The following is a 22,488-nucleotide window of genomic DNA, read 5'->3' as shown; positions in this document are numbered from 1 at the left end:
TCTACACCAATCTAGATGAATCAAAACAGACATTTTTCTAATCTTTATTTTACTCTTCCCACTGTGTTCTTGGCTGACAGGAGGGGAACCCAGTGTGGTCTTTTGCTGTTGTAGCCCACTGTGCATTTAGAGATGTAAATAGTGGTTGTGCGAGTTGCTATAGCCTTCCTCCCAGCTCAAACAGGTCTGGCCATTGTCCTTTGAACTCTTACGTGTTTCTACCCATAAAATTTGTTTTGGTATTTGCCAAGCTTTTTTTAGGTACATTTATTACACTTTTGTAACCTACATATCGATCAACCACTTTGCTTTGGAATCCCTGTAGTTAATGAATAAAAAGCCTTAGTATGTAATAATATGTAATAGCCTGGGATTTTAAGGGGTAAAGGAATGCTGGACCTGTTGACAGATGCTGATATCCATTTCTCACTCTCCTGACTATATGCCTTAAATTGGCATCTCATAGTAGTTACTGAGCAATACTTTGGTAGTGACTGGATAATAAGCCTTAAAATTAGTACGTAAAATGAAGCCTGCTGTTAAAGAGGTCGCTCTCAGTCAAATATAACTATCTGTTCTTTCCATTGGGCGGCCAGTTGACAAAACACTAGTATGAAATCACTTTCTTGTTGTTATTTGCATAAGTCATTCTGTAAGCCATTTGCATAAGTCATTCTGATAGTTTCTCATCTGCCAAAGAATATCTGTGTGTGTCAGAAGCAGTGGGGTGGGTGTACATTGAATAAGCTGACTAATTATTAAAATGTCAGTCTGCTTTTGAATCAATAGCTTAGTGACCTTGATCTGTCTGCCACGATTTGGCCTAAATTTAGGTCCACAAAGTTGAATGACTGAGACACCATTCTCGTTCTCTGTAAAACCCCGCATGTTCAGGGCATTAGAGCTGGACAAAACGCATGGGATTCATTGGAGTGGGAAGCACTATTTTGAGCTTATTGCTAGTAGGATAGCTATTCCACATTTTTTTGTGTGCCACACTTTAATGTGGCATTAAAGCTTTAGCCACAAATGGCCAAATCACCATGAGCGGTTGCACAAGGCACTAACAGAAATTTTTTAGGTCTGTTTAGTTTTATTATTTATTTATTTATTTTATTTTACTATGCACACTTAAAACAACACTCTGGCCAAAAGGAAAATATAATCATCGCTGCATCTGTTGTACACAGCTGTGCCACAGTCCCAAGGGTGAGATCTTCCAGTGTAAACACGAAGAACCCCATTTCAGATGATGTATCATGAAGGTGAAACAAACTTTTGAAGAACGTTTTTAGAAGAACTTTGGGGTCGATACATAAGGACATCTAGATTTTCCTCCGCAAGCTGGCTAAAGCAGAAGGAAGCCAGTTAGTTGATGTTAATGCTTTGAAACGGTTAAAAAAAAGTATATTGCCGTGGGGGGGCCAATGGTTATATGATGTATTTGCATAATGTCTGCACAGTTTAGAAAACCCAGAATGCATCTTTAAAAAAAATGTTACTTCCATCCTACAAGCAAGTCTTTTGTATAACAACACTGCCTACTCAAACCGTTGGCTACTGCTGTGGAAGCAACTACCACTTTTGACAAAGCTTGCTGGTTTGTGTAGGGTATTTTGGTGTGGTTGCTAGTGTTATGCTTTCCATTCAGTGTACAGCACAAGTAGCAACATTCATATTTTTACTGTTTAACAGTGTCCTAATATCGACGTGATGCTAACTGAAGAATGATGCAAAGCTTAAAAGATCTTTAAAGCATAGACTTCACTTTCATTTAAAATATTAATTTTGTTCGCCAAGGCTTTTCATGGTTTATTTTGTGATCTTTTGGCTCATTGATGTGAAAATCAATCACCTGTCTGTGTTTGAGACATTCCTAATTATGGTAAAAAAAGCCTTAAATTGACTAGAACAGCAGTGTCGAACTCGACGGCTAAAAGGGCCATATTACAAAATCTCAACAAATCTGTGGGCCAGCTGTGTTTTATTTTATTTTTACTTAACACTTCGCCATGACCCTAACTGGCCATTGTTTATTCAAAATATGCCAAAACTATGTCAAAATATAGGCTCTGAATAGGCTACTTGAACAATTTAAAAATAATTTTAAATAAAATTAGTTTTATACAAAACAATAGACTAAATTAGCTACGGATAGCCGTTAAACCTCTTCAAATGTCCCCAATGCATCGTTTTTTTAAACTGCCCATTTGCTTGAACTAGACACCTGGTGTCCTTTTTTTGGGGTGCTCTCCCATAGATCTTTGTTGGGGAGGGGTGGGAGGACTTTGCAGTGCATGTTAGGAACTGTAATGCAGCTCATGGTGAAATTGGCTAATATTAATAGAAAATTAAAGTAATTGTACCACGGGCCTGACTTGGCCTTGTGTTTGACACAGGGACTAGAATAACATTGCCTGGGAAAAATACACCAAAACATGATATAGATAATCTCATATTTATCTTGTTTCTATGGAAGAATACAATTTACAAAATATACATATACATAGCATGATCATATAGCATTGTTTTAACACGCATTAAGAATCTCAACCAATCAAATGTTCCACATGATAGTCCAAATGACTTGATAAAAACCTCTTAATCTCAGTAAAGGCTGTGAGAGGACTCTGCTGGTGTCAGGATAATCTGATCTTTCCTTATTTCTGCAAACCTGGTGAGGGTTCTTTCACAAACGCACATAAACATCTACTCCAAAGGCACCCAAAGCCCAACTTCTGCCAGACATAACTCTCCAAAAATATAATTTTGATGAATATTGTTTTCTGATATCCCAGCCCACTGTACTGAACAGTTACTTCAAACATACCTGCAGGTGTATAATATTTACAGCAAGAAAACAGAAAAAATAAGCAACTACCAAACTCAACATGCTTGGGGGGATGGGAGGGGTGGCTGCTGGTTTTCATCTCCCAAGATTCGGATTAAACCATGGAGGAGAACAAGTAACAACAATCAATGTACTGTATTCAACATGACATATAACAGAAAAGGTAAACGAAGAAATACAAGATTTGTGTTATACTATCCCAGAAAGGATGTAACTTCCATTCATTTCTTTCAAACTAAAGCTGTAGCTAGAGTGCTTGTGCTCATTGATACAGATGAAACTGTGCTATTTAATGTCACTCACATTAACACAGGTTACAAATGTTGAATAATGTTTGAACGTCTGGAACTGGAGCTCTACATGACATGAGTTAAATCATTGTAATATCTGTGTTATGTACATGGTCATTTTTTTTCTTTTTCACTTGCACACAGGCACATACATACACAGAAACTCTGCATTAAATGGTCCCTATACTTTAATAATCTACTCTATATTGTGGTCTTGGTTGCAGGCTGAAGGACTGTGCTGGGGAAAAAAAACCAGAAGACTGATGAGGAATGATCCGGACAGGAACTTCTCTTTTTTGGACTTGAAAAAGTTCCTTGACAGTTCTGTCATTAAGCTGGTTAGCGATGACATGAATAAGAAACGCCCTCCCCTCTGAAGAAATGACACTTGGAAAACATTTCGGGGTGCTTTGTGTGTTCTTACGAGTCATGGATAGTATGGAGGGAAAGGAGAGTCACTCTTGATTCAGTTCAGTTGAGTTGACTGTCTTTCCACTATGTCAGATGCCCTCTCTGACACAAAAGTTCAAATGAGAGCTTCATCCATTGTTCTCCGCTTCTCCTAAATGATCGGTCTTCTTCTGAACCAGAGGAAACTCTGCTCTAATTGGCCAGTCATGGCTGGTTGGCTGGTGCGGGCAACTCAGGGGTCTATGCGGAAGGCCAGCAGCTTGTCTGAGTGCAGGTTGTTGAGAGTGCGCAGGTCCGGCAGACGCAGTAGCAGCTTGGGGAAGAGGGTGCTGTCATCAGGGTGACGGCGGGTTACCAATGCACGCAGTGCCCTGATCAGACCCTCCTGTAGCTGATCTACAGCTGCCGTCTCTGAGATGCCAGTGCGATCTGTGAAGAGACCATCATGATCAAATACCATGTTATGCACCACTGAATATTACATAATGTTTCCATATATAGGCATTTATTAAGTGCGTTGAATTATTCTTAAAACAGTGGCATGGCATTCAGAGCAAAACTATATATTCTGCATTCTAGCAGTTGTAGTTTTGTAATGTTGTTCTAAAACAGAGTCATAGTCTAGCACTGATGATGATTTGCTTGCTCAAACGCCTACTAAACCTGACCTGGTTTCCAGAAAGCATCTTAGAACAAAGATGATGAACAAATTCTCTCCACCATTTAGAATAATCTTAACATTGCTTTAATTCACCCTGATTTTTCACCAGTTCCACAGATTTTTCAAATTTTCTGAATAATTACAATTTTAAGATGTAAACAAAGTCCATTTGAGTGATTTAATGTGAAACTTCATTCTAGAGAAGCTTAGCAAATCGGAATTGTTCACAGTAGCAGTGATAGTATACAGACAAAGCAGTCATTGCATCTTGATGCTGAAGTGTGTATATACTGCATTATTTTATGACAGGATTGAGATAAGATTTTGTTCTAAAGTATATTTCTAAAATACAATCATGGCGTAGAAGTGCATACAGTATGTTATAATGCAAAAAAGTCTCCAAAGAAAACCAAATTTTTCGTTACATATAAAAACTCAAACGACATGTTCACTGGTTTTGGACAGTAAACAAGTGAGTAAATTACATGACTTTCCTCTCATTGAATTCCCATTTAATATATTAGTTGAATCAGGTCTGCTCAAATAGGGAAATCATCAAACTGTGCCAGACTGCGCCATCTTCAGGGCCAATACTGAGTACATCTTTTTGAAAGTTTTTTTTTGTTCTGTTCCAAAAATAATTCCTGACTGGGGCTTTAGGACAATGACTCACAAGAGCTATAACAGCTGTAACGAATCACATAAGCTGTAAACAAACTGTTTATTCTTTACCTGCAGAGACCAACACCACCGCCATGAAAAGTGCCATCTCGTCAGACTCCAGACCTAGAGAGGCGAGCTTCTCACTGAATTCAAACATGGTATCCAGTAGTGAGCCCATGCCCAGCACTCTCAGGGTAGCAAGTGGGTAGGCCTGTCCATTAAGGAAAGTCACCGTCCTTTCCTTTGGGTTAAAGAGTGAGCAGAACCTCACCATCAGCACCTGGCAGGAGAATACAGGATTGCACAATGATGATCTTTATATAGAGGCAAAGTAATCATAGACAACTTTGGTAAGAAGATCGGAAAGAAAGATACAGGACTGGGAAAATGAGTCATCTGTACCTGGAAGGTGCCTGCTTTGAGCAGCATGATCTGGTCATGCTGACAGAGGTCCTGAAAGCCTGGGATGCCCTTCGCAAACTCCACCACCTCTCGGACTGCAGGGGTGAAACACTGTGAGAAAGACTCCCACACCTGCTGACTGGAGACCCCTGGTGCTGACACTGGGCATGCATTCAAGGGACAGGCCTAGATAACAGAGAAGAAGGACGGTAAAATATAAGCCAGTGGTTCCCAACCCTGGTCCAGCGCAAGGATACTCTAGAACCATGGCTGGGAATTACTGTATGAAAGGAATTTACAAACCTTTCTGTATACAGTCATGACATTTCTGCTTTTGTCTCTCAAAGCAAACCTGTTGCAAAGTAAATGTAGCATTTCTTCCAACTCACCAGCACTTTGGAGCCTGCATCAAGCTTCCATGGACATGAGGTCTGAGTCTGCATCTCCCCAGCCGAATAACTGCTGTTGTAATTGGCCTGGTTGGGCTGCAGAAGTGTGCTGATCGTGGACTGGCAGTGGTTCTGATTGGATGATGTAGGGAAGTTATAGCGAGCATTGTCCATTGAAGACAGTGGGCATTTGTTGTCATTGTGAGATACAGGGCATAGAGAAGGTGCTGTATACCCCACAGGTGTGCTAGAGTGGTACACCGTAGAGGGGTTGGCATGATTGTAGTTGTTTTCCTGAAGAGGGGTGCTCTGAAAGCAGGTTGGCACGCTGCTGCTGGTGCTGGCCACTCTCTTACCCAAATGGTCTTGACCACCTGGGAAGATGTCCTGGTAGGCTCTGGCCATGGAGCTGATGGCTTCTTTGGGCTGAATCTCTATGGGACTGGTTGAAGGCTCACGGGAAGGGGAGGATGTCATATTCATGCTGGCTGACTCATTCAGGCTGTTCATGTAGCTCTGCATTTCGTCCAGCAGCCTCTGCTTCTCACGCTTAGGGATGCGGCCGAAACGCACAGCTATGAAAGATGTAAAGGCACGGTGAGTTAAGTGTGAAATACAACTAATTGCAACACTCTTAGTTGGCAGCTTTCTAGACACAGATTGAGCCTAGTTTTGGAATGAAAAATGGAAAACCCATATGAAAATGCTATCTTTGATAACTGAGTTCAGGAGAAATAGCATACAACAAATGCACATAAAACATGCAAGACATGGGTACATGCACAGTGTGCATAAGAATGGTGTTACCTTTTTTGTCATTTAATAAGAACCTTTTCTACTCTCTTTTTTCTTCTCCTCACCTCTTGTCTCCTCACCCCCTCTCTAAGAATATCCATCAGCTGGTTAGGTTAAAAATAGCACTCATGCTACCATATGCTGCATCCCCCCGCTCTCTATCTCTGTGTCCCTCCCCTCTATTTCTCTCTCTCTTCATCTCTCTTGTTCTCTTTTTTCCCTCTCTCGACCAGTAAGTAGGGCAGTGGGCCAGGCAGAACGTGATAAGAATGCCTCGGTGATGGGGAGGAAGACTGATGGCCATTAGAGGCTGTAGAGCACAGGGCACATGAGGCGAGGAGAGAGGAGAGAAGTGGAGAAGAGGGCAAAGAAAAAGGAAGGACAAGAGAGCAGTTGAGAGAAGTAAATGAGAGCAATACATGATAAAGTAGGGTTATATGAAGAAAGGGAAATTCAGCACCCTCTTTGGGCTGTAGAGGGTGCTGGGTGTGCAGGCTAAAAGCTGGCTAGAGTTTCTTCACTAATGGCAAACCTAGATTTGAGAAAACTAGATAATATACAGAGTTGAGAAACCTAATCTGAGTATCTCTAAGGTTAGGGAAGTATTCGATGAAGTATTGTCACCACTGGCTTCTACATCCTGTTATCGACTGATCACCTTTGCGATAGACGAGTACCCAACTGTAAGGGTCATACTCAAGCTATGCTCCACTGAGGCAGAATACTGTTTGACACATTTAATCCTCCTGACGATTGGTTTTCTCAAATGGCAAGGTGGTGGCGGAATTGAAACCATGCCATCGTGTCAAACTGAACATCTGCCTCTATCACAAAGCCAAAATCACACAACTGCCTGAACTAAAATCAGGGCGCCGACTTTAATGTGGCAACAAGGCAGTTACATGAGGTTTTCCTGTTTGTGCAATGGGTGCAACGAAAGAAAGGGGTTTTTAGGTTGTGGTTCTCAATTCTCTCAAGAGCCAACATAGAGAGGGTCAACAGGAATGTTTACCTTCTGCGTTGCACCCATTCACCCATTTTCCACCAGTGCCCAATCATAACCCATGTAAACCCACTTGCACTTCTATCCCACATGTTTGCACACTTCTTGATTGTGCCCTATTGCTCACTGAGAGCTTCTGACGAGAAGAGAAGAACCGCAACCAAACCCGCTAAGTAGGTCACGATGTGCAAGTGTCATATTTGTATTTTGTTTTTCAGAGCTGAGCTGATATTGTTGTTGGCCATTAAATTAGGTGCTTTACAACGCGTTGACTTATGTTTATTCGGGCACTAAATTACAGAAAAAGGAAATGGATGATAGCATTGTTCCACTGAGGGGGCTGTGGAGAGAACCTCATCTCCTTTTCTGCATCTCTTGCTTAATTGTTGCAGCAGCAGGCTATTAATTGCCGGAGATATTATAAGGGCACACGCAGGGTAATCAAGTTGCCCGTGTTCCAATTTCCCAAAATAATTCTTGTATTTGCTGCAGTTTTCCAGATGACAGATAGCTTAAGGGACTGCATGACTCCAGCTCTCATAAATCATTGTCTCTGGAAAGGGTGTGGAGGAGGGGTGAGCTTAGGGAGTTTGCAGGAGGAAGGCTAAAGCAGCTCAGAGAGAGAAGAAGGAAGAGGAGAATGGACTGCAAAGGGCAAGAGAAAGACAGCAGCAAGCCTACACCTAGGCTAAAAGAAACTTATTCTCCTGAAACTTCTCAACGGTGCAGAAACTAAATGGAGAATCTAGGTTGAGAAGTGGGGTGAAGGAACTGATTGTTCTGTGCCTTCAGAAGCCCTATTGTGGCACTGTGTTGGTAGTACTATGATGGTAGCGAGGCTCACCGTCACGGGACATGCCGACAGCCAGGCATTTCTTGAAGCGGCAGTGCTGGCAGCGGTTGCGATTCATGCGCATGATCAGGCAGTTCTCATTTTTCACACACATCTTGTAGTTGATGTTCTGCTGGATGCTGCGGCGGAAAAAACCCTGGCGAGAGGGGAAGTCATGAGGCATGTTTAGATGCAAGGCTCAGCTGGGGGAGCTTCAATTTAGCTCCCAACCTTGGTCCTGTGGTGTTTTCCCTGCTTCACACACCTGATCTAACAAATTAGCTAATCAAAAAGCCCTGCTTGAGTTGACATTGTTGTACTAGAGTATGACAAATACTAAAACACTAAACTTTCCAGGGTACAGGAGGACCAGGGTTGGAAACAACTGCTGTATAGTGCATCATTCTGGCTTACCTTGCAGCCTTCGCACGCATGCACACCATAATGGAATCCTGACGCGATGTCGCCACACACTTTGCACAGCAGAACCATGCCTCCTGTTTCTGCAGAGATAGAGGAAGGGAGGAAGGGATCAGGAAAGCAAAACATGAACCAGTTTATCACTGTTATGACGGACCTTGTTATTCTTAAGAACAATGAAACCAGATGCTTACTGGTAAAGGTGCCAGTGAATCCACAGGGCCTTTTGCCTGCGATGGGGTGCGAGTAAGAATGCTGGCCGGAGGCTGTCGTGGAGCCATTGTAGATCTCGGGGAACTGGAACACCAGCTTGGGAGAGGGGGGTGTCCCACCATTACCACGCTGCTTCAGGGCCCCAATCTCAGTGAAGGTGACCTCCTCTGGGGACGAAGGCTGGGAGTGTGAGGAGGGCGACTGGGTCTGATAGCCACTGGATGGACTTCCTGGGCTAGGGCTGGCACTGCCATTGGAGCCAGCATATAGTATAACACTTCCTGAAATGGTACAAAGGCAAGATACATCAGTGTGTCGGCTCCATCTGCAGGCCTTCTACTAGCTGTTCTGCTGGTGAACCTTTAAATTTAATAAACATAATAAAATATTTCCCTGTAACTCCGTTATCAGATTAACTAGGACACTGTTGGCTCTCTGTGTGTGAAATGTTGTGACTCTGCTGTGTTGAGCTGCTAGTGAGCAACAATGGGTGAAAATTGAAGCATAACGACTCTCTGCTGTGAAAACAATTCACCTCTGTCTACAAAGGTGGCACAAGAGGAGCACAGCTGCTACTTTTTGGATGTAAGAAATTAGTGGACAGTTAACTTTCATAACAAAATAGCATTTAAACACTTTGATAAATAATTACTTGCTTTGATCATAAGAAATGCACAGTTTACGTGAGGGACCAGTTTCTTGAACATGGATTAATCTTCTTGGACTAAATGTAGTGTCAGTGGTGATTCTGAATAGTCTAGGTTTTGAAAACCAGCTCAAAAATAATACTTTGTATGCTTCTTCATCTTCAACATCTTTAACTGCTTAATCCAGATAGGGTTGTAGCAACTTTGTAAGCTGTATGTAGGAATTAATAGGTATTTTGCTAACTGGCGTGTTTGTATCAGTTTGCCATTTTATGAATTCACTGTCATTTCCGGACTTTTCATGCAAGCATCACTGGCTTCTATTTCATTATCAGAACTGTACATCTCATTCCATACCAAAACTGGGTCATCAGATATCGTGATAAGATGTGATTCAAGAGTGTGATAAACCCACATGGCTAGCAATTCTAGACAGAGAAGAAAGTTTTGCAATGACTGGTTGTTCCATACACTATATTTCCAAAAGTATTTGCTCGTCTGCCTTCACACACATATGAATTTGAGTGACATCCCATTCTTAATCCATAGGGTTTAATATGATGTTGGCCCACCCTTTGCAGCTATAACAACTTCAACTCTTCTGGCAAGGCTTTCCACAAGGTTAGGAGTGTGTTAGTGGGAGGTTTTGACCATTCTTCTAGAATCAGACACTGATGTTGGACAAGAAGGCCTGGCTTGCAGTCTCCGCTCTAATTCATCTCAAATGCATTCTGTCGGGTTGAGGTTAGGACTTTGCGCAGGCCAGTCAAGATCTTCCTCACCAAACTCGCTCATCCATGTCTTTAAGGACCTTGATTTGTGCGCAGCTCCTCTGCCATAAAAACTCATTCCATAAAGCCCTCTATGCTGTTCTTGAGCTAATCTGAAGGCCACATGAAGTTTGGAGGTCTGCAGCGATTGACTATGCAGAAAGTTGGTGACCTCTGGTGCACTATGCACCTCAGCATCTGCTGACCACGCTCTGTCATTTTATGTGGCCTACCACTTCGTGGCTGAGTTGCTGTCGTTCCCAATCGCTTCCACTTTGTTATAATACCACTGATAGTTGACTGTGGAATATTTATTAGTGAGGAAATTTCATGACTGGAAAGGTGGCATCCTATCACGGTACCACGCTGGAATTCACTGAGCTCCTGAGAGCAACCCATTCTTTCACAATGTTTGTAGAAGCAGTCTGCAAGCGTAGGTGCTTTGTTTTATACACCTGTGGTCATGGAAGTGATTGGAACACCTGAATTCAATTATATGTATGGGTGAGTGAATACTTTTGGCAATATAGTGTATTTATAACTTCTTATTGTGAATTAAGTTTGTTTAACCCTGCTTAGAACAGAGTGGCCTCTGTCCCATTCACCACTTCCAAAGGAGGCTACAAAGGAGCAGAGCTGCATACACTGCACATTGCTGTAGTAAACAGGATTAAGTAACGTATGGGTTTTCATTAAGTGTGTAGGTCAGGGGTATTCAGCTCTGGTCCTGGAGGGCCACAGTCCTGCACAGTTCAGTCATTATCCTACTCACAAATGCCCATTTCATCATAATTAAATGGTCAATATGAGTGATTTGATCTGAAATGCAGAATTTTTAAGTTTTTAAACTCAGAATTGTTCACAGTGGTTCACAAGATGTCTGAAGAATTTAATGCCTCAAGCTTCCTCACTAAAAGTTATTACTGCCTGATTTGTCTGAGACATTGTTTCACAATAGTTTTGAGATACTGTATTGGCCAAAAACATTATTTTAAATACATTCATGGCAGAGAGGTACATGCAGTGTGTTGTAAGGCAAAATAATACCCAAAAAAGACTTTCTATTGCTTTTTCAGATTTATTGCTTTTTTACCTTGAACATTTCATAGATGCTCAGAAGCCAGGCACTTCACTGGTTGTTTTCGATAGTGAATAGAATGACTAAATTTACAATATTGACATTACATCCCCATTTGCTTATCACCACCATTGTAAAGAGAATCTTAGTCAGTACCTCTGTAATGCACCATTTTATTACAGCAAAATAAGCAGAATTACCCTTTAATGGATTGAACTGGGTTTGTTTTGTCAGTGAGATTACCACACATTAGACTGGAATCCCCTGATGGGCTGTGGCTTTGGGAAAACATAGTGTCATTGTGAAATTAGCACTCTGGGAAAGCTAATGCTGTTTCAGTAGCTGAGTTAAACAGTGGTGAGGGGAAGCAAACTGCTCCAAACTGCTGTCAGGTAGGATTTTCGTTGCATATCAGGAGTCATTAAGTTCAGTGTAAGGTGATGTAATGTTGCATGAGAGAGCGAGAGAGACAGAGACAGAGACACACACAGAGAGAGAGAGAGAGCGAGAGAGAGAGAGAGAGAGAGAGAGAGAGAGACAGAGACACACGCACACACACAGAGAGAGAGAGAGCGAGAGAGAGAGAGACAGACACACGCACACACACAGAGAGAGAGAGAGCGAGAGAGAGAGAGACAGAGACACACGCACACACAGAGAGAGAGAGAGAGACAGACACACACACAGAGAGAGAGAGACAGAGACACACACACACAGAGACAGAGACACACACACACACACACACACACACAGAGACAGAGACACACACACACACACGCACACACAGAGAGACAGACAACCAGAGAGAGACAGAGACATAGAGAGAGAGAGAGAGGCACAGAGAGAGACACAGAGAGAGAGAGAGACAGAGAGGCACTGAGAGAGAGAGAGAGAGACAGAGAGGCACTGAGAGAGAGAGAGAGAGAGAGAGAGAGAGAGAGAGAGAGAGAGAGAGAGAGAGAGGCACAGAGAGAGACAGAGAGGCACTGAGAGAGAGAGAGACAGAGAGAGGCACAGAGAGAGAGACAGAGAGGCACTGAGAGAGAGAGAGAGAGACAGAGAGAGGCACTGAGAGAGAGAGAGAGACAGAGAGAGAGACAGAGAGAGAGACAGAGAGGCACTGAGAGAGAGAGAGAGACAGAGAGAGAGAGAGAGAGAGAGAGAGGGTAAAAGACACACAGAGACTTTCGTGTTTTCAGCACCGTTGCCTCACGCGCTGCTTGTAACAGGCATAATTGCTCGCTCAGACGAAACGAACGCACGTGCTAAAAATAACACCGGTAGCTCAGCAACAGAGCTCGCGAATCGCGATGCCCAGACTGCCCAATAAACTAGCCGTCAACAAAGCCCGTTCACTGCACGAAACGACTCTTCGCTTTCCGTTTAGACTGTGTCTATTTATTTATTTATTCATTTGTTTTACAAAATCAAAAATGACTACTGTCACTTTCTCTTGTGTCCGGCGCGCGCCAGTGTGTGCGCACGCGCACTGGCTGATGGTGAGACGAAGCCCGGTGTCACGTGGCCGCGAGCCCCGCCGCCTCCCTCGCGCTCCAATAATAGACCCGGCTCCTCGGGCACGGCGCCCAGCTCCGGCTCACGGCACGACACCTGACCGCCGCCTCACATGGACCCGTGACACGGTTAGCGGCCGCGCGAAATCCGCAGTCTCGTGCAGGCGCGTACGGCGATCGCAAACGCGGCATTAAAGGCCCGCGGATGCCTTTGCTGGCGCGCGGGGCTCGCGGCGTTTACAGTATTGCAGTGCGATGCACGCGCTGTCAAAAGACGAGCAAGAGTCACGTTTCTTTAGAATGTGCTGCGTGGCCAAACAAGCCGAGGCCAGGCAGATGTGAGGCAACAGAGAGTCGGTCCGCTGTAGGGAGGATCCGCGTATGATAGTCCTTCAGCTCATAGAGGACACTAACAAACTCTTTAGCACAGTTATGGTCCATATGGGACAGACCCTTGGTCTTGTTTCAGCCCCCCCACTCTGGTCCGCTGTAGGGTGGACTCAGGTATTACAGGGGAACTCCACCAAATTTTCCATTTTTCTGCAACAATTAAGTGGTTGGCATATAAACAAAATCATTCAGAGTGACTTGGCGTGAAACCCTTTGAAACTTAGAGTCACAGTTGTTCACAGTATTGGTGATAAGAGCCAGACGTCTGAGGAAGCTGCATCGGAAGTTACATAATAAAGTGGTTATGAATGCACTGCCTGATGTCCGACTTCAAAATTGTTCAGATTGTCCACTATTTTTCCATAATCAGCATTACGTATATAAACTCTGAAGACAGGTGTAGGCTCATGGGTAGTTTTGCGTAGTAAATAAAATGGCTATATTTACACTGTTGCACTGGCTTCACCTCCGGACCCCTGTGAAGAAGCCATTTCACATCAAACCACTCTGAATGAATTTGTTTACATCTCAAACATTATATCAAGCTTAATTTTTAAAATGGTGGAATTACCTTTATTGGTCCTTCAGCTAATATAACCCTAAGAAACTTGTTGATCTCAGTTACGGTCCATCAGCTAATATAGGACAAAATGTTCTGCTCTTTTTGTTCCAAGCTAGTGGTCACCAGTGTATTCCAACGGCAGCTGTTTGGGACACAACGAAACTCTTGGTTTTTCCAATTATTTACTATTATATGGGACAAATTTTCTTTGTTTCAGTTTCAACTAGTGGTTACCAGTGTATTCTTTTAACATTTGCTCTTTCCCCGCAAAAATGTGGTCTACTGAAAGGTGGATTCAGGTATTGTGGCCTTTCAGCTAATATGGTACAGCAAGGAACTCTTGTTTATTCCAATTGTTGTCCTTCAGGTAAATGGGATGCTAAGAATCTCTGGTTTATCTCAGTTGTGGTCAACTAATGTGGAATAAAAAAACAAAACAAAAAACACCCGTCAAAAAGAAGAGGTTTGGTCTGCTGTAAGGCGGGTATTATTGCCCATCAGATAGCTGGGAACATTGAGGAACTCTTCCTAATTCCTATTTTGGCTATTGTTTATAAGTCTAGTCTTTTTACATTAGCAAAATACTCAAATACTATAAATATATAGGCTGATTACACTTTAAGAAATTCGACAGCCTGAATAAAAGTGTTATTTTCTGACATATATGGCCTACTCAAGCCTGACGCCCGTCCCAGATGACCTGATGTCCCATAAAACACGAAGCTACACCATCAATTTCCCCACAGCAGCAGCCAGCAGTGACTGAGGAGTATCAAGAAGTGCCATCCATCAATGGCTGGGCAGATGCCACTGTGGGGTTGTAAACTGTGTCTCCTGAACAAAGAACTCTTATTTCAGCAGGTATGTTGCAAGTATTTTTGTCAAATTATATTTCTAAAGCAAGATTACATAATTTTTCATTCATGTTAACTGGCTTGATATTTTTGTTTTTGATAAATGATAAAACGCAGCTGGTAATAGAGTCATAAAACACAAAAAATATTTGTATGATTTTTGTCATTGAGAATGCATTACTAAGAAAAATCTAAAACAAAATTGTTAAAATTAAGGGGGTTTTTTGTTGCCCTATGGCAACAGCATGCAATAGTGGAACTACAATCTGCACTGGACACAGTGGGAGTAAACCAATACACTGTGTGTACAGGTGTTTTTTAATAACAAAAATATGAATACAGTTATATCAATGAAGTCATCAACTTGTAATATTAAAATGTCTGTTTACAATGTTAAACAGGCTAAAGCATCAAGTCATTTTTTTTTTCTTAAAGTTGTGTATTAATGTGGAGGTATACACTTTGAGAGCCTTTTAGATATTAGAGCTGAAAGAAGGTGACATTATTGCCGTTATGCCAAGAAATCAAAGGCATTCCCATTTCCTGTTAAATCATTGAATTGGTGTTGTAGGGTTACAACACAAGGGTGCAACATTTGCAAACTTCTTGGGAAGCTGTTAAAATGAACAGCGACGTGAACACATGGGCATTCCAAGTGCACGTGTTCATGTCCAGAGATAAACAAATGTGTGTAGCCCATTGCCTTAACCGACGTCTTACAGTATTTTTCCTTGAAGGATTTCCTCATGACTGCCAGGTAAATAACAGGAAAAGGTTTCTAAGAGGCTGCCGACTGCACATTTCACAGAACCAACACTGTGAGAGCCAAAAAAATATAAACAAGAGCACGCTTCCACTGGTGGTTCTCTCCACCCCCTTCCCGGCTCTGGTCTTTCCTCGTGCACATGGCATTTGTTTGGCTCAAGTGTTTTTATAATCCTTCAGGAAGCACGTGTGTGGTGGATTTATTATTGACACACTGCTGTGTCTGACCTTACAGGCGTGTGACTGTGAGCCCTACCTGAGATTGCCACTTAGCGGTCAGCCCAACCCGGCTCAGTGACCCCACCCAAACCACACACGGAAATACACACACACACCTGGACGTACATGTGAGCGTTTCACGGAAATCTGTAGTCATGGATAAACATCCAGCCGCTCATGAAGGAATCCAGGAATGTTGAAAAATAAACATCTAGCTACTGATAACGAAACCATCATTCCCTTGAAGTGCTGTCTGGACAACAATGTTTTCCAAATGCTTCTTGGCCTGCCTGAAACATTTTATTGGTATGGAATCTTTATATTATGTGGAAGGTCCTTGAATGTCATTAATAAATATGATTACTTAAAGCAGTGATTCTCAAAACAGTTTTTAGGGACCTTAGATGGTCCACATTTTTGTTCTGTGTTGGGAGCAAACGTGTGGACCATCTGTGGTTTGAGAACCATAATTTTAAAGAACCATATTCTTAAAAATAAAGGTGCCCCAAAGGGTTCCTTGAGGAATGCCACAGAGAACACATTTTGGTTCCCTAAAGAGCCATGTTTAAAAATGAAATTTGTGAGTGTGAAAAACTTTTTAAAATGAACCTTCACATATATAATGGTTCTATACCACTTTAAGGCTTCCTGCTAGAACCTTTACATTACATGAATGGTTCTTTCATCTTCACACTCACACATGTCATTAATAAATGTGGTTCTTCAAAGCAGTGGTTCATAAAACTGACCTTAGATGGTCAACACAGCAAAAATGTAGACTGTGGTTGGAGAACCACTGCTTTAAAGAACAATATTCTTAAAGGTGCCACAAAGGGTTCCTTGAAGAAATCCCATGTTCGAAAATGGGATCTGTAAGCCTGAAGAATCACATAATATAATGGTTCTATGCTACTTCTTCACATTATGTGGAGGTTCTTTGAACCTGAAAAAGGTTCCTCACTCCCACGTCTCAAATACATAAATGATCCTCTAAACAACCATTCAATGAAAGGGTTTTTTTAGGGAACCAAAAGTGGTTCTTCATGCGAAGAACCCTCCTTGGCACTTTTATTTTTAGGAGTGCATCTGTTGAAAAGTTCTAGAATTGGTTCTTCTGTGGTGTAAAAAAAAACCTTTTGGGCACCTATACTATCAAGACTGTAATTGAGCACAAAGCTAAAGGACATCACGATTTCAACAGAATTCCATCACTAGAATATTCCCTCTACATTATCCCGTCAACAACTGTGGCTACACTGACTTTGCTTGGCCACAAGAATGATCTCTGCAGGCTACATGAAGGGCTTGCTCTTGCTCAACTAAGTCCAAATTGGGGTCAGTGGAAACGCTTGTGTTAAAGGAGGAATCAGCAGGTCCCCGGCAGCTCATCATGAGCTTAGTCTACCCGTGCAAACTCTAATCTGCTAGTGAGTAGAGGCAGGCACAGGAACGTGAGCGCTCTACAATAATTCCCCCCTCTCACACTCTCACTCCAGCTCCTCGTCCCCTCCCTTCACCCTTTCTCTCTCTTTGTCTCTTTGTGTCATGCAGCTAAGTAAAAGACCCGCAATGGTACGTCTTCCATATCATATCATCACGTTTCAGTTCTCCAAGAGCTGTGGGATGCGAGTCATGCTGCCTTTCCTGTATTACTGTTCTCCATCGATGTCCAAACATGTGAGAGGTCAGGCTCAGGAGACATAAGTGGTGCGTGTACACTTTCTGAAAAAAGATGGTTCTTCAAGGGTTCTTTAGTTAAGACAATGGTTTGATTTAATTCCATATAAAACCATTTCATGCTTAGATGGTTCTTTTCGTGGTGAAATGGTTCTTCAGATTGATGGAGAATGTGCTGTATATAGGTCTGAATGGAAGCTTTTTGAAAATGGAAATTGTTGCAAGCTTGACATTGTAACAGTAGACCTTTTTTGGTTCTATGTAAAACCATATACAACACATTTTCCACCAATCTGAAGAACCATTTCACCATGCAAAGAAGCCTTTAAGCAAACAGTTCTATATAGAACTCATGGTTCTAAATAGAACCACTCCCTTTCCTAAATAGCCCTTGAAGATCTTTTTTAAGGGTGTAGGGCAGCACACACACTCAGAACGCTGTGGAATCAATGTGAGAATGTCAGAGTTGATTAATAAAGCGGGAAATCACGTCACCAAGTAGGCCAAAGCCTGAGTGAACTATGTGAAGCAGCCAGTCAGTGTGTGCCAGTGAAATACATAACGGGTGTATTTATATCATAACGGGTGTGCACAGGTTATATGCTACAGCATGAGTAACAGGGGATAAATAAGTCAACCAAACAAGCTCAATGAAACCAGAGCCTTCTGCTTCCTCTGCAGCAGTTTTTCCATGTACAGTTTCTTTTAGCACTATGCAAAACTCAGAGACTGAACTGGTAATCATTTATTTGATTACCAGTCAAAACAAACCAAGTTCTACATTCTAATGTACAAAAGCCACAACAGCTAATGGAACAGCCTACCGCTTCCATTATTTTTATCAGGAGGCTTGATTTCAGTTTTCCTAAGAAGCCTGCCGAGATGCTTTTCCACACCTCCAGAGTTCAGTCTTAGAAATTCGTTGTATTTTCTGCTTCACACCATCCAAGCAATCCCAAACACATCCAGTGAGGTCTGGACTCTGGGGTGGCCAGTCCATTGTTCTGAGAGCACCAGCAGCTTCTTCGTTTGATTTGCAAATGTTCTTTCCCTTTTTATCAGAAATGGCTTCCTGGCAGCTGCACATCAGACTCATAGCGCTGAGTTGTCTTCTCACACTGGAAGGATGGACAGAAACACCTGTGGATTTATTCAGATCTGAAGCAGGAGTGGCGCTTGATTTCCTCCTCTCTCTCAAAAACGAAAGCTTTAAGTGCCGTTTATCTGATGGGGGTGGTTTCGGTGGTCTACCGTTTCCTGCACTGTTGTTAGGAGTCCCATTTTTTTCTACATCTTTTATCATTTTCTGAAGTTCCAGCATTGGAAACTCCTGTTTCCTTTGATTTTTGCCTTCCTTATGCAAGTGGCTTCCTCAGAAATATGGGACACCTGTCTTTAGGGGAATATGTTTATATTACAAAGTCCTTGGTAATAAACAGCCTTCGTTGGCTTTCGATGGGGGGTGGAAAACGGGGGAGCTGCATGAGGCGGGAAAACGTGACGAGGCGCTGCGCTTCCACACGCAGATTCGCTGACCCACTGACCAAGCTGCCTCTTTTCCTCTGCAGCATCAAAACAGAAGAGTCCGTGAAAGAGGCGCACGATGTGTGCGTGTGTGTATGTGTGCGTGCGTGCATCGGGGGGGGGGAAGGGGGCGCCCGGGGATCACGCGCCGCACGCGGCTGAGCGAGCGCATCCACGTGAGGCAGCAGGGAAACACGGATCGCGCAACCGAGCTGCTGCTGCGGGAGCTAAAAGGCGGAATTAAAGGGAGCAGGAGAGCGGATGGATGGATGAAGGGAGGGGGGAAGGGGGGAAGGGGTGCTGATTCTTCTTCTGACTCCGCATTATCCTGTACTCACACACCCACAGCCGACCTTAGCATTAGCGCTATGTAATGCATCATCACTGCTTGAACTGTGTATGTGTATATATATTCACACACACACACACTGTGCATATTACACATATACATAGTATGCAACAGCGTTTATATATATACACACACACACACACACACACATGTTTGTTGTAATAGGACCCAGTTTCAGTTTAGGCCAGATCATAACGTCATAGCCTTGGTCAGTGTTTTATAGGTCAGTGTTTGTAATTACCTTTTAACTGTGCTGGCTGGCTCTGTGGGCTGAACATGCACAGAGACGTAGCCAAGGGCTGGCCTATCAGCCAGTTATGGGAAACCATCATCTATCAAGTAAAACACTCACCAGACCAAGTTGTCCTGTCTAACCTGTGTGAACTGGTCCTTACCAATTGGCTCTAAGAGTCGGATCAGTCTGTGGTTAATAATTACTGTGATGGGCTCATTTTGTGGGCGCGTGAATGTGTGCTAGTCTGTGAAGTAGGCTGTGTAACAGTAAGACGAGTGAAAATGAGGCAAAAATCAGCTAGAACCGTTTATTATGCTCATTACCTTTGAAGCTGAATATGTGCTCATGTTGCAGGCCAGATTCCAGCTGTGGAATAAGTGTGTGCTAATGAGAGGTCGGCCTTTTTTCTCATTAGGATCCCTTACACAGTGCAGCCAGACTAGCTTTCTCATCAGTGGACTCATGTATAACCTGGCAACCCGAAGGAGCGTTTTGTATGGCCTGTGTACTCGATTCATGTCTGTGCGCTGAAAAAAGTGGTGTTAATTTACTGAACTCAGATGCGCAAAGGATAAAAATACCTCACCGATTTCGTGTTTCAGTTTATATTTGGAGCTAATTGCGCTGATACGATATTTCATTCGTGTGGAAATGGGGGACAGAGGAAGCTACTATTGATGTGCAGGGGAACACCACGTCATCATGTTTTACGTCATTTTAATACAGTAGCGCTATTGTCTTTATGTTTAATTTTTTCCAGCTCTGTGCCACCCCAGAGTAAAACTGTGGGTCCAACCTGGCCCCCCTGTTCTAGAGGTCCACCCCTGCACATGGCAAGACGGACTCTTCATTAGTTTGCGCATCGTCAGAGCGGTTGATCGCCGCTTCATCAGCGTGATCCGCGCTGAGGCACGTGGTGTTTTCACTTTTTCCGTCCTGTGTGTGTTATCACTGATTACTCGAGCTGCTGAGAAAAACACGAGGTGTGTAATATTTTCCATGCCACACATGTGCAAAGCAGGATTTCCGTCGACTCCATGGAGTCGAGAGGGCGAGATCATGCACGAGACACTGCTTGCATCACCTGTCCGGGAACGTGACTTCAAGGCTTTGGAAATGAATCACCACCTCAATTAGCGGGGCACAAGTGGACGAGGTGGACTGATCGAGGAAAAGGCTCGTGGCCTGTGGCAGTACCCCAGGGGGCCAAGCACTGTCCCCGTGAGCCTACACTCCTCTGACAGGAGCTCAAAGTGAAACGATACAGGCAGCGGGAAACAACCAGCCCAAGTCGGGAAGTTTTGCTGAAGCAGATTTGTGTTATTGTGCTATGGCTCTGCGGCCGGCAGAGGGCGCGCCTCCTCATCCCAACACAGCAGCCCAAACGCCTTTCTTTTGCAGTGGCTGTTAGCGCTGCGGAGCTGCTTTATGAGGTGCGAGAGCCGAGCCCTTCATGTAGCCTTCAGCAGTTCCTGAGGTTGTACTAAAGAACAGAGTAAACGTCTGCAAATCATTGCTGGGCTGCAAAGCAGCTCTGACGCTCGACATAGTTACACATCCACCTTGCGGTCGTTACACGCTGAACTTTTAACCAAGCAGGGAAGTAGCTCGTTTAGCAATACAACTTGAGAGAATGCCTCTGGATTCTGAGCATGCAATACAACACACACGAGCACAGCTAAGAGCACCGAGTACTTAAAACAAGAAAGAACTGCTATAAGACTTGAGCACTGCTGCCAAAGCAGCCCAAATAGTGTTTAAATGTAAATAAACCAGCCTACACACCATTGAATAAGATTTAAAACGGTCATTATTATTATTATTATTATTATTATTATTAATAATATTATTATTATTGCAGTTGTACCTCATTATCATTGCTATTATGTTTGGAAAGCACTAAAAACATCATAAAAGCAAAAGTATCCGTGTTATTATCATTGCAATAATCATTAGTATTTGTTACTAAGCCAAAAATAAACAAACAGCGTTCCGTTTACTTACCCGGACTGCTGTCCATCCTTGATATGTCTCACTGGAGCTTCAACAGATAATAATAAATAAACTCTCAGTCCTCAAGTCGGTCTCAGATTCTCAGCGCGTGCACAAGCAGAACAGGTGAAGGTGTCATGGAATACCGGCGCACGGAGCCTTCACGCGCCGAACGAAGCGAGCACAGGGCACGAGGCAAGTGTGCCAACCGTTCCTTTAAAAAAAGGCAAAACCCAGAAGTGCACCGTCAGGAAAGAGTGTCCCGCTCGGTCCCAGGTGCGCGCGCGGACTTCTGTTCGGCTCGCAGCTACCTGTGCAGTGCTCGCGCGCTCAGAGTGAAGCCGGGTGTGAGCTGAGCATCTCCGGGGCTGAACTGTCACGCTCGACCTCCACACCTACGGATACACACCCCTCCACACCCACATCAATCACGTTTTCAGGTGACTGGGAAATGTGACTGACGTGTTTTTGTTTCCCTCTTTTCTTTTTTTTCCCAGGGACCCACTTTAAACGGCCGCCGTTTTCTCGGTGACGGGCAGCTTTTATTTTTTTTTTCGATCTCGACTTCCTCGCGCTCCGCTCTCATTGGAGGGCGCGCGCTGCTGAGCCCGTAAAGCCCACAGTGCATGTGCGCTCTGCATGTGCCGGCCACATCGCTGCCCTACTGACACACATTTTATGCAAAGCAGGGCGCGTGCGGCAAGTAGAGAGGGGGCGCGAGCACGTGGACTGTGGGCGGGGCTCACCGTGACTGCTGCGCGCGCGATTATTTAAAAAAAGAAAAAAACATGGAGTGTCATCTGAGGCGGGTTAGTGACATCCACGTCTACCGGACCGTGTGTCCATTTACACTGTGTAGGCAGTTCAAAGAGCGTTTAGGAGAGTAGATTTGTGATTGTTCTTTTCTGTGTTTTTCGTTTAAAACCTTCGACTTCAGGCCCTAATTCTTTTTATCTTTTTAACTTCATTCTCTCCTGGTGGT

At 43.4% G+C, this 22,488-nt stretch overlaps 1 protein-coding gene across 1 annotated transcript; it reads right to left on the bottom strand.

Annotated features, from left to right (window-relative positions):
• Positions 1–2,444: 2,444 nt before the first annotated feature.
• Positions 2,445–22,050, bottom strand: nr1d4a (nuclear receptor subfamily 1, group D, member 4a). The gene is made up of 8 exons (XM_017707952.2): positions 21,519–22,050; positions 8,912–9,211; positions 8,712–8,800; positions 8,310–8,454; positions 5,668–6,242; positions 5,279–5,464; positions 4,946–5,156; positions 2,445–3,981 (listed from the first exon to the last, which is right to left on the bottom strand). The coding sequence occupies exons 1-8, from the start codon at positions 21,532–21,534 to the stop codon at positions 3,785–3,787; spliced, it is 1,719 nt and encodes a 572-aa protein (XP_017563441.1). The 5' UTR covers positions 21,535–22,050; the 3' UTR covers positions 2,445–3,784.
• Positions 22,051–22,488: the final 438 nt, after the last annotated feature.

Source organism: Pygocentrus nattereri, chromosome 9 (genome assembly GCF_015220715.1).
Source record: "Pygocentrus nattereri isolate fPygNat1 chromosome 9, fPygNat1.pri, whole genome shotgun sequence".
Taxonomy (NCBI): Eukaryota; Metazoa; Chordata; class Actinopteri; order Characiformes; family Serrasalmidae; genus Pygocentrus; species Pygocentrus nattereri.
This window is presented reverse-complemented; position numbering and strand designations above follow the sequence as displayed.

Coding starts and splice junctions, on each gene's coding strand:
- nr1d4a (XM_017707952.2), bottom strand. Junction 8,455..8,711: donor ATGCGTGCGAAGGCTGCAAG/GTAAGCCAGAAT, acceptor CCCTCTCGCCAG/GGTTTTTTCCGCCGCAGCAT. Junction 3,982..4,945: donor GGTGGTGTTGGTCTCTGCAG/GTAAAGAATAAA, acceptor GTCTCTTCACAG/ATCGCACTGGCATCTCAGAG.